The following is a 15820-nucleotide window of genomic DNA, read 5'->3' as shown; positions in this document are numbered from 1 at the left end:
GAACAACAGTCGCTCTCACACAACACGCAGTACTGGGATATTCCCAGTGTGAGCTATTCAGGATAATGATGGATAGAAACACGACCATTTTTAAATTTCAAATGCCCCTTTGCTATCATTTTTAGAGCAAAATATATGCGTTTTTTTGGGGTTTTTTTTTTTGGGGGGGGGGAGGCAATTATTAAAGTATTAGAAAATTAACAAGTACAACATCTTCTCACTTTGAAAAATAAATTCAACTTTTTCCTTATTAAAAAATTAAAAACAGAAAAGTATAGGATAATATCTCCTAATTTTTAAAATCACTGAATTAATGCAAATAACACAACAATTAACTTGCCTGAATTACCCAGAGGCTTAATATTATTCGTTTTGCTGCCCCCCCCCCCCTCCGGAAAATTCAAACTCGTAAGAGAGAGGGACATCGAGAGGGGTATCTGATATAATTTTTTTCACTTTTTTTTAAATCTGTGTAAGTGTAAAAGGTAATTTGAGAAGGATAATTATATGATTATAATAAAAAATCTAAATTGTACTTTGAGATTCCTTACATTAAATTACGATGTCTGACTTACAAATGGGTTTTTTGAAAAGAAAGAAAGAAATACGAATCGATTCAGGGACAATACTCAATTAATGCATATACTTAATCCTTAAACTCTACGGAGTCATATCAAATTTCTTGTTTTATATAAGTATAAATTATCAAATCAAACAAACGAGAATCTAGGCTAAGTACGAAGTTTCGTCTGGTCTTCTGTGTTCTGTATCTTCTTTGTAAAATATGTCAAAGAACAAGAACCTATAATTAATTCAGCTGATAATATGTCTAACCACTCGGTTGTCTGTTTACGAGGAATTTTAAATAATAAAAAACGGCGCATTTTTAATGAAGTATCCGTGCCATACAAAGCCCTGTATTGACACAAGGTTATAAGCAAGATTAAATTGGATTTCTCCAATATCGATTGAGCAAATAGGGATTCATTGGCAAGCTTTGCATACATCTGTATTTACAACTGCAGTATTTAAAAGACAATTGGTTCATCACATGTAGTAATGGTTACATGCACCTCGAGGGAAATCACTCACACCGTAATGTCAATCCTCTGTCGATAATAAAGCAGTATAAATATTGAAAGAAACCCTCCCTACTTTACCCTACCAGCTGAATGGAGACACATAGAAATATCTCCTTAACGGCCTGTAATAGAGTTAAATGTTTGTGTGAGGGCGTGTGCGATGCTGGTGATAGAAGAGAATAGCATGGTACAGTAAACAAAACATTCTAAGTGGTGATACTCTGACAAACGCATGTCATTTTTTTTAAATGGAAGAAACTATGAATATATGGCCTCTAATGTATAGGGAAATTACTGCCACTTTGCTGTCACAAATAAAATGTTTGTTTTCTTTCTTTTTTTATTATTATCTTCAAAGACTCAACTTACAGAATCCTAATCTCAGCCAGTTTCGCGTAAAGACGTCAGACCAAAATGTTTAGTCTGGCTCGATCTACAAATCTCGCTGAGATTACCAGCATCCGTGCTAAAAATATGCCCTTTTTCTTCAAGATAGGCTACTAAAAACGCGTGGGTAATGTGACGTAAGACGTCTATTTGTCGTATGATTTTTTTTTTACCTCTTTTGTTAATAAACTCACTCAAAATGTGTTGTTATTAGTCCAGTTCATTTTTATTCATCCTTTCATATTTCATCAATTTTTACAAAATCAACAGCATAAAGACTTACGACTTTTCAGCTTTATGTACAACCATTCCCCACGATAAGAAAGTGGAGACTTTTTGATATCATTGATAGCTGCTTTTTCAACATAAAATGGAAGTACCTTGTCACTGGGCATTTGCAAAATTATTTTTTTAAAAGCATAGTGATTGTACACACAAGTACTCTAAAATTGATATTAAAAAGATGCATGGGTTTCTTTTTGACAATATCTATGTGGTTTTTAGACCAGGTCCTCTAACTAATTATTGGATTTCCCATCGTTACCAATTGCGCCCCATTATTAGCAGACTTTTTTTGCATTCATATGAAGCAGAATTAGTCCAAAATCTTATACGTGGAAAGAAGAAAAAACAATTGCTGTGACCTTTAACTCTTCATTTACAGAGTTTAAACATCTACAGAGTCTGACACATTTGAACATAAAGGGGCCCCCTTCGCCCTCTTCTTGATCGGGCGAATTTAAAACGGCGCGAATTCAAATTACACATCATAATTTCTTAAACAAAACAATGACTGGGCGAATTTAAAACGGGGCAAAATAGTTCCTAAGTGTAAAAGGGCGAAAATAACACGGGGTGAATATAATCCTGTATACAATATATACATGTAAAGCTTTTTAAAATTTCGAGATTATTTTCTAAGCTTTTTTGTGTACAACTTCAAGAGATGTTGTGATAATATAGAAATAAAGAACACTGTAATCAAGTCCAGAGGTCCATAGAAACAATACAGACGGGAAGCAGAGCAAACATGGACCTCTAAAACATCAGAAGCAGAGCAAACACGGACCTCTAAAACATCTGAAGCATAGCAAACACAGACCTCTAAAACATCAGAAGCATAGCAAACACAGACCTCTAAAACATCAGAAGCAGAGCAAAAACGGACCTATTAAATATCAGAAGCATAGCAAACATGGACCTCTAAAACATCAGAAGCAGAGCAAAAACGGACTTATTAAATATCAGAAGCATAGCAAACATGGACCTCTAAAATATCAAAAGAAGAGCAAACATGGACCTCTAAAATATCAGATGCAGAGCAAACATGGACCTCTAAAACATCAGAAGCAGAGCAAACACGGACCTCTAAAACATCTGAAGCATAGCAAACACAGACCTCTAAAACATCAGAAGCATAGCAAACATGGACCTCTAATACTCAGAAGCAGAGCAAACATGGTCCTCTAATACACCAGAAGTAGAGCAAACACAGACCTCTAAAACCTCAGAAGCAGAGCAAACATGGACCTCTAAAATATATGAAGCAGAGCAAACACGGACCTCTAAAACATCAGAAGCAGAGCAAAAACGGACCTATTAAATATCAGAAGCAGAGCAAACATGGACCTCTAAAACATCAGAAGCAGAGCAAACATGGACCTCTAAAACATCAGAAGCACAGCAAACACGGACCTCTAAAACATCAGTGGTGGGATCAGGTGCTCAAACCCTGATGGGACAAACGGGAAAATCCTTAAACAACTGTGTATATAAAAATGGTTTAGCTATTAAAATGAATAATGTCAATCAGCATTCGAATAGTATATATGGAGGTCCCTGGATCTAATGATGCTAAGATCTGAAGATTGTTTTTGCTGACAAGGTCAGTGTACATATCGATCTTAAAATAGGCAAAATGACATAACTTTTATCATAATTTATTCAAAGTCTTTTTCTATAGTAAGATATCCAAATACGAAACATATAAGTCAGACTCTGTGGTATATCTTGAATATATTTTCAGTTCTCCAGTGGATATAAGAAGGGGAGTAACCGTTTTTAATTTATTATACGTAGTCCACACATCCTTGAACTTCCTAAAATGTAAACATTAAATGTTTTTTACAACTCTTGTCTAGAATATAAAATTTTATTGAAACGGCAGCTGACTCTAGCCTTCAAATCATTATAGATCTGAAATGGTTGTATAAATTTTTGAAAAGTCGTATATTTTGATATTGTAGAACTTTAGTTTAAAAAATGATTTTAAAATCCTTGTAGGGCTTTTAGAAATTTTTGTAAAGTTTCTACACCTATCTGTTTCATATTTGATATTTTACTGGAAAATGACCTTTATGGCTTAAGTAACAATTAAAGCTTTATAAAAATATAAAATCTTTTCAATCGTTAACTTCCCTTACATATGTAGCAATATACCCCTTTTCACTGTCATATGGGTTGTCTCAGTTGATTCGATATATGCAAGTGCACGCTCTATGTACGAACCATATTTAAAACAATTATCAAGCTCTTGAGATTTAAGTTTGTCAACAAAAATTAGTAAAGCCAATATTTCGCAGGTTCTATGGTCGATACAATGACTGTGACCTTGTCAAGTAAATACAATTATCAAATTCTGAATGACCTTAATCACACAAATCAATTGCTATTTACCATTAATTACACACTAAAAGTTTTACTAATTTTCCCTTTTACCAGATCATGACAAGGAGCACACAGCGGATGTGACCGGTCGGCAGGGGATGCTCACTCTTCCATGGCACCTGATCCCACCTCTGATGTCTAAGAGGGCCGTGTTTTCTATGCTCCTGATTTGTATTGCATGGATGGGTTTTTTCCCTTAAACACTTTTCGATATTTTCATTTTTAATTTCTACAGATTTTGTTATTTATATATTTTGTGGAGTATATATGTACATGTTAGGAGAGATCTGGAGAACAACTTCTGCACTTCAGCACTGAAAAATTGTTCATCAGGAAAACTTTTGTTTTCTAATTACATTTACAGAGTTCTTTTATTATAAATCAAATTTTTAAAAAAGTTGTTTTTAAAAGTTAATAAATAAAATAGGGTTTTCAAGAGATTTTGGTGTATACGTATACCTTTTAGAATATTTGTGCATAGATTCCAGAGATTTGGCAGTCAGTTTCTAGAATTTGTGCATTACAGCTTTAGTTTTTTGTGTTTTCCTTCCAGACAGCTAGTTTAAAAGATTTATGAATATTCTATGCCGGGATTTTGTGTGTTCAAGGGAATTATGTGCATATTTTTAAAAATATATTTTATATTTTCTAAAATGTGTAACAATTTGTCAAGATTTTTGTATATGGCTTTAAGAAATTTTTATGTATAGTTTGTAAAGATTTTGAAGAATCATAATCAATGATGATAGTACATTCATGGCCTAAATTGACCTGTTCGGAAAAATATATCGCTTCGTGAATTTTTTTTGATTTATTTAGAAGTTGTTATTATCCGGTTTTATATTTTAACGATATCAACAACATACTTTATTTTATGCTCATAAAATTTTCATTAATATCCTCCATTCCCCAAAACAAAGAGGTGAGACATCAAAAGGTGGGCATTATACTACAGACTGTCTGCTGGTTGTCTGTTTGATGATTCGTGGTCATAAACATACATGTAACTTGAATGCCATAGGTAGGTAGGCACCCTTTTCCACCGGGGGATGCTTGACATGAAGGGATACTGACCAAAGCTCACTAACTGACAATGGATGGCATGTTTGATGGACAGACTCAAGAGATACATACAGCCGTACAGACAAACAATACAGACAGACTCCTACAGCTGATACAGGCGGGCCACAGCGTCAACAGTGAAGACGTGGACCTGGTCAGACCGCTACACGAGGCCTGCTTCAGAGGCCATGTCGACTGTGTGAAAATTCTACTGGACAATGACGCAGAGGTATTCAAGTTAGTTTGAATATTGCATATCAGTCGTACATGTAATGACATGTAACAACACCTCCACCCCCAATACAGTGAAAATTAAAAATATCAGATTTTATTAGATTTATATCTCATAGTTCATTCGATGTGCAATAGCATGATCTTCATACAAACAATTTCTAAAACAAAAAAAAACTACTGACAAACAGGTTGATGATATAAGGATAATTCTGTTGTCGATACATTGACCTTTTTTACAAAAACATTACCTCCCCTTTATCACTTGTATTGATTATGTTAACAGAATATTCCATAGTCAAATTAAAGCAAACAATCAATGTTAACGAGAAGTATGAAATATGTCAGTCAAAATAAAATTACCAGACTGCCGACTTGAACAAAGATGTTTAAATATGTGATGGCAACTTTTTCTATCAGTATCCTGTCTTAGTTTAAAAATTGATGATACTCGGAAAGTGACCTTGAGTAATGAAAAAATTTTGGATTTATTAACACCATTGGCAGGTATATAACTTTTTTTGGTAAATACAGTCCAGCAGATTCTTACGTGTGTTTGACTTTTCAGGTAAATGTGAGGAACATTGATGGAGCTACCCCTCTGTGTGACGCTGCCAGCAGTGGACATGTAGACATCGTCAGGATTCTACTACAGCGGGGGGCATATGTCAACCCTCCTCTTCTGTTAACTTCTCCTCTGCATGAGGCAACTCTCAGAGGTAGCCTACAGTGATCATCAAAATAACTCTGCTATATATTATATGACTCTCTTATTTGCAGACAAAATTGACGGAAAATGATTTCAAATCAAATTTACCAAATATCAAATAATAAAGATTTTTGAAGATGCATTCTGCAATTTTAAAATGTTTTGAGTATATGACATTATTTAAAGATTTTCTGTGCATTTTATGATTATTTGACGAGCATGAATTTCTGTGAAAATTCTTAAAAAATAATTTTTTTCATTATTTTTTGAAATTGTATATAATTTTTTTATTGAACGCTAAGATAAATGGGAAACAGTGGAGGTATTGTCGGCAGCTGGAGCTAATCTGAACTTCTCGGACTGTCACTTCGGAACTCCTCTTCATGTAGCAGCATGTCAAGGCAGTCTGACATGTGCACAAGCTTTGCTTCGAGCAGGTCAGCAACATTTTTTCCTTTACATGCTGTTCTCAAGAATTAAGATTTTAAAAGTAGTCAGTTTGATTATAACTAGTTCCCTTCTCCTATTGTCAACTATAGAAAAAGGAGAGGAGGGGGGCTGATATTAATCGAATTAACAAACTGATCTGATAGTTTTATATTTAGGAGTGTGTGCGAATTCCATTAAGAACCATAACACTGTTACTATACTTTGGTGCCTGTGTGAATTCCATTAAGAGTCTTAACACTGTTACTATATTTAGATGCCTATGTGAATTCCATTTAGAGCCTTAACACTGTTACTATATTTAGGAGCATGTATGAATGCCATTAAGAGCCTTAACATTGTTTAAACAATAAAATGCTTTCTTTGGTTGTTATTACTGGAATTAACAGAAGCAGCTGTTGCAGAAAAAATACATAATATAACCGCATAAACGGGTTATGTAAATTTTTCCTGCAATAGCTGCGACCGTTAATTTCAGTAATAACAAAGAAAGAAAGACATTTTATTGTTTATATTTATATCTGTTTAAATAATCATTTGAAGTAGGATAAAAAAGATTAATTATTGTATTAATGATGCGAACGTCTTTATACATTTCATTGACGGAACAGCCACTGATTAAGAAATCTGTACAAGGCTACCTGCCTATGCAGTTCATGCAGTGATTAACGCAATGGGTTTTCTTGAGAAAAGGAGAAAATATTCATTGGATGTAAATATTACTATATTAAGGAGCTTGTCTGAATTCCATTAAGAGTCTTAACACTTACTTTATTTAGGCACCTGTGTGAATTCCATTTAGAGCCTTAACACTGTTACTATATTTAGGAGCATGTATGAATTCCGTTAAGAGCCTTAACACTGTTACTTTATTAAGATACCTGTATGAATGCCATCAAGAGCCTTAACACTGTTACTATATTTAGGAGCCTGTGTGAATGCCATCAAGAGCCTTAATACTGTTACTATATTTAGGTGCCTGTGTGAATTCCATTAAATCCCTTAACACCTCTCTCCATGAGGCTGCCAGGAGACAGGACGTGCCCCTCATTCTCGTCCTGCTGGCGTACGGAGCGGATGTAACGATGAGAAACAACAATGGACTACGACCCATTGATCTGGTCCCCAGCTCTACACACCCTGCTAAACAAGTCCTACTGCAGTGGGAATGTAAGTATATATGTAGTACCTACCAACTCAAGCCTAAAAACAAGTCCTACTACATTGGGAATATAAGTATATGTGTAGTACCTACCAACTCAAGCCTAAAAACAAGTCCTATTGTAGTGGGAATGTAAGTCCTAATTATTGCCTAACAACTCAAACCTAAAACAAATCCTTCTGCAGTGCGAATGTAAGTACATGTGTAGTAACTACTAACTCAAGCCTAAAAACAAGTCCTACTACAGTTGAACATTGAAAAGCAGACATAGAAAACAGAGAGTTACAAATGTTTGCAATAATCAGCGAAATATGTAAGATTTTTTTCTCTTTTTATAAACTTTAAGATATGCGACATGTTGCAGTCATATATTTTTTCTTTTCTAGGTGAACCACGTGATTTGAGACATTACTGCAGGCTGCTGATCAGGAGATGTTTGGGATCCGGAAGACTTAAGTATATACCGGAACTTCCGGTTCCCAAACTACTCCATCAATACCTGGACTTCCGATGCTAGTCCTCCAATGGAATTGTTTTTACTATATGTTATTTCATTTTTTGCTGTTTGTGCGAGGACTGTTTTGTTTGAAGAAAGGAATTTAATTAATTTGTTATAAGAAAAGTAATGAATATACTGTAGATGTCTTTAATTTCAGGTGTCTATAATTTCACGGTTTGTTAGAAAGTAACCTTTCACGGTGGTTTTAATTTCACGGAGAATCGTTTGTAAATATTCAGGTACTTAGACTGTTTCTAGGTAGAAATGACTTGAAATAATAATCACGATGGTTTAAAGTTCACGGAAAATTCTTAAATCGTGAACATAGTGAAATTAAAAACACCGTAATGTTTTCCACTTCTACAGTATCTCGTAAACTTTCTACGGTGTCCTCATCCTTACTTTTTCGTAAATAAACTGCTATTAAGAAGGATATGGAGATAACGAACAGTATTCAATATCAAAGTCTATAAAACAATACAAAATAGGAGCAGGGCAAACATGGACCTCCAAAACATCAGAGGTGGGATCAGGTGTCATGGAGGAGTGAGCATCCCCTGCTGACCAGTCACATCTGACGTGTGCTCCTTGTCATGATCAGGAAATAACGGAAAATCCGTCAAAGCAGAAACTTCAGATGAACTGTGCTACAGTATACTCAAAAAGTTACAAACAAGGGATTTTTGAATGTCCGAGAACTTTTTAAAAATTTGGAATGTTTTTTGCTCTCCCATTTGCTTGGATATAGGAGTACATTTTTATTTAGAAGTTCAAAGAAATATATTTTAATACATGTACATTTAAATAAAAAGAGCAGGTCTTCTTTGAATGGATCAAAAGTTCACCACTTATGAAATTTCTGATAGAATCCAATTTTTTCCCTTTAAAAGCTCCCACTGCTTCTGAGTTGTTGCTATGCTAAATAAGAAATACAACATGTTCATTTATTTTATTGATTACACATTCAAAGCATGCCTCATGATATGATTTTAATTTTTTGCAGCATACAAACATAAGCTTGAGGGTAATTTCATCAAATCATATCATTCCTTCATGAGCAAAAAATAACATAAGGATATGGAAATAACAAACATTATTCAATATCAAAGTCTATAAAAACAATTCAAAATAGGAAGAAAGCAAACACGGACCTCCAAAACATCAGAGGTGGGATCAGATGCTATGGAGGAGTAAGCATCCCCTACTGACCGGTCACACCCTCCGTGTGCATCTGAATCCTCTTGATAGAGGAATAAAATTGATTCAGTAATTTTATTCATATATTTTATCTATTCTCATTTGTGTAGCTATGTGTATGTTGTGGATTGGTTCTTGTCTGAGAGATTGTTGGTATGAGTATAGAGCAGCCTGGAGGTCACCTGTTGACAGATCCCCAGAATCTGCCATGATATGTCTCTGTAATCTAATGATATAAGCTGTCCCTGGTCATCGTGAACTAGGGTCTGTAGATCATCTAGAGCTTTTTGTACTCTCATAGTGTCTACATGTCTGTAACAAAAGATTTCTAGCATGTATATTAGTATTAATGATGGGACAATAAATGCAGGGAATCGGTTCTATAGAGCAGACTGTTGTTCTGGTATCAATTCATTGATGTAATGGATTTCATTTTTAGCTCACCTGAGCCGAAGGCTCAAGTGAGCTTTTCTGATCAAAATTTGTCCGTTGTCTGTCTTCGTTGTCGTTGTCGTTGTTGTCGTTGTCGTCGTAAACTTTTCACATTTTCTTCTTCTCAAGAACCACTGGGCCAATTTCAACCAAACTTGGTACAAAGTATCCTTGGGTGAAGGGGAATCAAGTTTGTTCAAATGAAGGGCCACGGCCCCTTCCAAGGGGAGATAATTATGAATTTGTGAAAAATTAATGGCATTTTTTAGAAAATCTTCTTCTCCAGAACCGCTGGACCAGGAAAGATGAAACTCATGTGGAAGCATCTTCAGGTAGTGTAGATTCAAGTTTGTTCAAATCATGACCCCCGGGGCAAGGGTGGGGCCAAAATGGCCGACCCAAGTTTTACATAGGAATATATAGGAAAAATCTTCTCCAGTACCACTGGGCCAGGAAAGATGAAACTCATGTGGAATCATCCTCAGGTAGTGTGGATTCAAATTTGTTCAAATCATGACCCCCGGGGCAAAGGTGGGGCCAAAATGGCCGACCCTATTTTTACATAGGAATATATAAGAAAAATCTTTAAAAATCTTCTTCTCCAGAACCACTAGGACAGGAAAGATGAAACTCATGTGGAATCATCCTCAGGTTGTGTAGATTCAAGTTTGTTCAAATCATGACCCCTGGGGTAAGGGTGGGGCCAAAATGGCCGACCCAAGTTTTACATAGGAATATATAGGAAAATTCTTTAAAAATCTTCTTCTCCAGAACCACTGGGCCAGGAAAGATGAATCTCATGTGGAATCATCCTCAGGTAGTGTAGATTCAAGTTTGTTCAAATCATGACCCCCCGGGCTAGGGTGGGGCCAAAATGGCCAACCCAAGTTTTACATAGGGATATATAGGGAAACCTTTTAAAATCTTCTTTTCAAGTACTCCAAAGCTATGATTTGTGATTTTATATGGAATCATCCTCAGGTAGTGTAGATTCTAGTTTGTACAAATGATGCACGCCTGGAGGGGTGGGGTGGGGGGAGTAAATTCAAGCCTGATGTGCTCAGATGAGCGCTGTGGCCCCTGGGCCTCTTGTCAAGTTCAATATCCCATGCTACAGCCTGTCTCATCTTTGTAGACCAGGATTGTCCCCCTATGACCTCAGTATACAACTCTGTATCTACATTTGACCCATACATCGCATATGCATGGCCGTGCTAACTTGACCTTGATCATCTCTATAATAGATAACGCTTCCGTGTATCTACGTGTCTTGTAATAATACATGCCTATGTAATTCATATCAGTAATACAATCAAACTTGGCTGCTTATTTCAGCATGTAACAGGAGATTTTGTCTGACATATCTCAATTTGTTTTTATGCGCATAAGTCTTCATGTGCAATAAAAATAAAAGGGCTGTTTTCTGAAAGTCAGAAGCCATTATAGTTTCTGAAGCATTAGGACTCGGTCACGTGGAGTGAACCTAATGACCATTCTATTGTATACACCTTTGCAAGTTCAATTTGTGTATTGTACCAGACCGATGTATCTCTGAAAAAAGTTTAAATCAAACTCAGCCTCAAACTCAAAATGTAATAAAAAGATTTTTTGATTATTACATTTTGCGTCGAGATTAAGCAAAAGGTAAGAATGCAAAATGTTATGACAAACTTTTGCGGCCATGTTGAGTATAATTTTTTACTGAGTACTGGGCGAAGAAAAGATATGAAAAGAAAATAAAACAAAATGAAAAAAAAAAAATAATATAATACATTGCTTTCTTTAGCTACATGTATTTGAAATCAGTTAAATATTCAAATCATAGGTGTATATAATATTATACATTGATTTCATTAGCTGCATTTATTTGAAATCGGTTTAATATTCAAATCATAGGTGTTGCAAATAAGAAGCGTGGGAGGGCGGGGGTAAATTTGTTGACCAACTCATCTTTAGAAAATTAATTGGTTGCCCTCTCCCGACTCGCTCTGATAATATTAGGTGGGTAGGTGGGCGAGAATTTTTTAATTCTTTTTTTCCAGGTTTACTTTTAAAAAATAATTTCTTCTGGTGTCAAAATGTTTAGTCGGGCCAATTTAGGCTAGTCGGTCTGGAGAGGACAACCAAACATTTTCAAAAAATTCAACTGATCTGCATTTGGGTACTGTGTAATCAATGTTAGTATGCTAAATATATAGTTATGATTAAATAAAGGTGCCTCTTTCCAAATAGTAAATATCATGGCCTATGGTTTAAATCACGAATCTTATTCATTTGTTAAAAAGTTGTTGAATGATATTCATGTGACCTATAATGCCCATTGGCCTGTTGTTTAACGTAATATTGTTTGATATATTGTATTCTGAGATCGTGATATTCAGAAAAGTTTGATATAAAATGGAATTCATCTTCAACATCTTCGAGTCATATAATAAACATATTCTTAATCTTATTTCTATTCACATTTAAAAATCTACCTTCTTCCACCCGTATTAAACAGGAGCACACGGCGGGTGTGACCGGTCTTCAGAGGATGTTCACTCCTCCATGGCACCTGATCCCACCTGTTTGTTTGCTCTTCTTCTATTTTGTATTTTTTAATGGACGACTTTTGAGCTTAAACACCGTTCGTTATCTCTATATATTTCATTATTTTTTGTATGCATGTTTAATAGATTTTGATAAATATTGCTGTAAACAAAATGATTCATAATGTGTTGGCAAAACTTTCCCGACGTAGACATTTTTTAATTGTGTGAAGGACTACATCTACATCTCAGGAATTTGGCAGGAGAATTCAACCTCTTAATGTACTACTTGTGTTGTACTAAATTGTTCTTGTTGGCTTATCTTACGCAATTTCATATTGAAGATTATAATTAAAACTTATTTGATATTGTATAATATAGCCAGAGCTAAATATTTATTGTATAAAATTTTCATTTAAATTCCAGATTGTATTGTGTCACTTGGATGACTTTCAGACAATTTATATATTCTTTTAAAAGAATTAACATAATTTGTGTTGATGTTTTATTAGGTTGTGGAGCATTGTTAATCAACCATTGTTGATATACATAAACAAAACTACACACGGTTCTTTGTTAAGCTTTAAGATATACCAATTTTAGAAGTATATGATGTTTAATTTATTTTTTATAAATAATACTTACACCACATGAGATTTATGTATATCAAACATTTTAAGGAATGCAAAGCAAATCATTGAAATCTTTGAATCAAGATTATTAAGATTTTCTTACACTCAAAACTACCCGGTTTTCATGATACGGTAAACCAACTATTATTCGCGTCATCTTTATTCGCGATTCGTCAGTTTAAAATCAATTTGCGACAATTAATCCGCGGCCAAGGAAACACTCTCTACAAATCCTTAGCAAAATGATTAGTTCCGGCGATTAACTTTCTCGGGGTTAAAGGAGGTCGCAGAACCCGCGGATATTTCTGGCTAGCGAATAAAAGTTGGTTTACAGTAATATTATTTAACAATATTCCATGGGCGTATCATGCTGTGGTAAATTTATGTGAGTAAATTTATTAGCTTATTAAATTAAAAATAGACTGAACAAAAAAATTTAATCAGAGGAGGATATGTAAATGATAATCTCTGTCAGGTGAACTAGTACAAATGTCTTATAATTTATTAGTTGGGGGATTTTATTGACAAATGTCCTGTATTCTCAGTTCTGTAGCTGTGTATATTTTGTGACGAAGGGGTAAGCACTCGTCTGAGAAATAATTGATATGAGTATAAATAGAAACCTAAATATCCCCTATCTCCTGCTGACAGATCTCCAGAATCCGCCATGATATGTCTCTGTATATTAAAGGTATAATCCGTCCCTCTTCATAGTGAACTAGGGTCTGTAGATCATCTAGAGCTGCTTGTGCTCTCATTGTGTCTACATGTTTGTAGCACAAGATCTCTAGCATGTAGAGCAGTATAAACGGTGGGATATCTAATGCAGAATCCTTATTCTGTTGAGCAGATTGTTGTTCTGGTATCAATTCACTGATGTAGTGGATTTCATGGTAAAGTCTGTTAGACCATGCTACAGTCTGTCTCATCTTTAGAGACCAGGACTGTCCCCTTACAGCCTCAGGATACATCTCTGGACCTATATTAAAGTTATACATGTACATCGTATATGGCCGTGCTAGCATGTCCTCGATCATCTCTAAAATAGATACAGCTTCCGTGTATCTAAGTGTCTTGTAATAATACATAGCTATGTACAGCCTGTCAGAAATGAAACCAAATTTGGCTGCTAATTTCAGCATATGACAGGAGATTCTGTCAGCTCTATACCTCAGTTTGTTTTTATGAGTGTAAGTTTCCATGTATACTATAAAAGCAGTTTTATGAAGGAGAGTAGATGTAAGTTTCTGTAGCATAGGGACGTTATACTGCGTAATTAGGGGTGAACCTACATGTATCATCTGTTCTATTGTATGTAGACACCTCATATACATCTGTATGTTGAAAAAGTAAAATATTTCATTGCTTCCTATTTCACAATAAAGGTTTCTATCAAACTCATGCTCAGCAATCAGAGTATGTTCATCTGTACCAATGGAGAGTCTGGGGTTATGTAGCACATTTACAATACAAGATCTAATTGAGGGACTGTGTAGCAGAAATGCTAAACCCCTCTCATACAACCCATACAGTCTAAGAAATAGTTGACGTTGTTTTTCGCCATGAATTTTACTCAGAAACATGTTGTTTTCTGGAATGAAAAAGTTAGGACAGGCCCCTTCATACACCCATTTGAGGATGAGTTTGAAGCAGACCCAGAAACACTCCAGGAGATTTTGTGGACACCAGTGGGGTATAGTATTTTGTTGAATCACCCAGAAAACTGTTGTCTTCATGTGATAGGAACACAATAATTTATCATCATCACCTAGTCCATTGTTAATTACTTCTGTTAAGAATAGTTTAAGTAAGCCGTAAGTTAAGAATTGACAGTGATTCATTGCGTTCACTAGTTTTTGTTCTGCCAGAGAGAAAGAAATTCTCCATTCATGTTCTTCATAATTTCCTAGTTTATGTCCGACTGCTACAAAGTGACATCCATTTTTCACTACATCTTCAACAACATGAGGCTGGGGCCACAAATGACATCTGTCTATCCAAGAAGAAGCGGATGGAGGCCAAAAGTCACAAGCTAAACAGTAGGCAAAATCAAATTCCACTGTTAAGAATTTTGCACTGGCACAAGGTCCATGTGGAATGCGGTTTGAACAAAACATATGTCTGTATGCAGAACTAGATATATAATATCTGTCATACATTCTAACACAAGCTCTCTGGATGTCTCTGTTCATGCTTGGTGACAGTAAATATAACAAAGTGAATCCTGGTGGACTATCAGAACAGTCACAGAGGATCAGTGTTTGTCTGTGTGTGTTGTAATACTGAGACTGAGATAATTCCCAGATCACACGGTGATTATTTGGCCAGTACATCATGTCGGTATCTGATCCTTCCAGTCTGAATCCTTCCCTTTGACTTCCACTCTCCATCTTCCTTCGCCCATTAATTGGGTACACTTGATTGTTCACCATCTCACTGATGTCCACCACATCTCTTCTCATGGCCACCAGTTGTGATGTCCCCAGTTTATGACACAAACCCACAAACACCGACTCTGATATATGTTGTATGGCTGTATCACTGTAAGTAAACAACATTAAGTTTAGCATATCTCTTTAAGTGTAACACTTATGTAAATCATTAGAAGTTATCATTCATAAAATTTCTTTATGTTCTACAAAAACAATTTAAATAAATATTTTACAATCACGTCTAAAGAATTAACCAAGGAAGATGTGCAAAAGTAATTCTGATTGAAAGCACAAATGCGTTTTCAACCTTTTCATTGCAATGAATTGCGTTGTGGTTATTAGATATTTATTTA

At 35.2% G+C, this 15820-nt stretch overlaps 2 protein-coding genes across 2 annotated transcripts; one reads left to right on the top strand and one right to left on the bottom strand.

Moving 5' to 3' along the window:
* The first annotated feature begins 4989 nt into the window (after positions 1-4989).
* On the top strand, positions 4990-9623 carry LOC134278157 (ankyrin repeat and SOCS box protein 13-like). Its single transcript, XM_062760478.1, has 5 exons — positions 4990-5427; positions 5998-6148; positions 6441-6575; positions 7561-7755; positions 8134-9623. Exons 1-5 carry the CDS (start codon positions 5230-5232, stop codon positions 8262-8264), a joined length of 810 nt encoding a protein of 269 aa, XP_062616462.1. The 5' UTR covers positions 4990-5229; the 3' UTR covers positions 8265-9623.
* Positions 9624-13658: 4035 nt separating this feature from the next.
* On the bottom strand, positions 13659-15605 carry LOC134278146 (uncharacterized). Its single transcript, XM_062760466.1, has one exon. The coding sequence runs from the start codon at positions 15603-15605 to the stop codon at positions 13659-13661; it is 1947 nt and encodes a 648-aa protein (XP_062616450.1).
* Between the last annotated feature and the right edge of the window lie 215 nt (positions 15606-15820).

This window comes from Saccostrea cucullata, unplaced genomic scaffold, assembly GCF_032062105.1.
Source record: "Saccostrea cucullata isolate Sc308-1 unplaced genomic scaffold, CSIRO_AGI_Scuc_v1 ctg1637, whole genome shotgun sequence".
NCBI classification, from domain to species: domain Eukaryota; kingdom Metazoa; phylum Mollusca; class Bivalvia; order Ostreida; family Ostreidae; genus Saccostrea; species Saccostrea cuccullata.
This window is presented reverse-complemented; position numbering and strand designations above follow the sequence as displayed.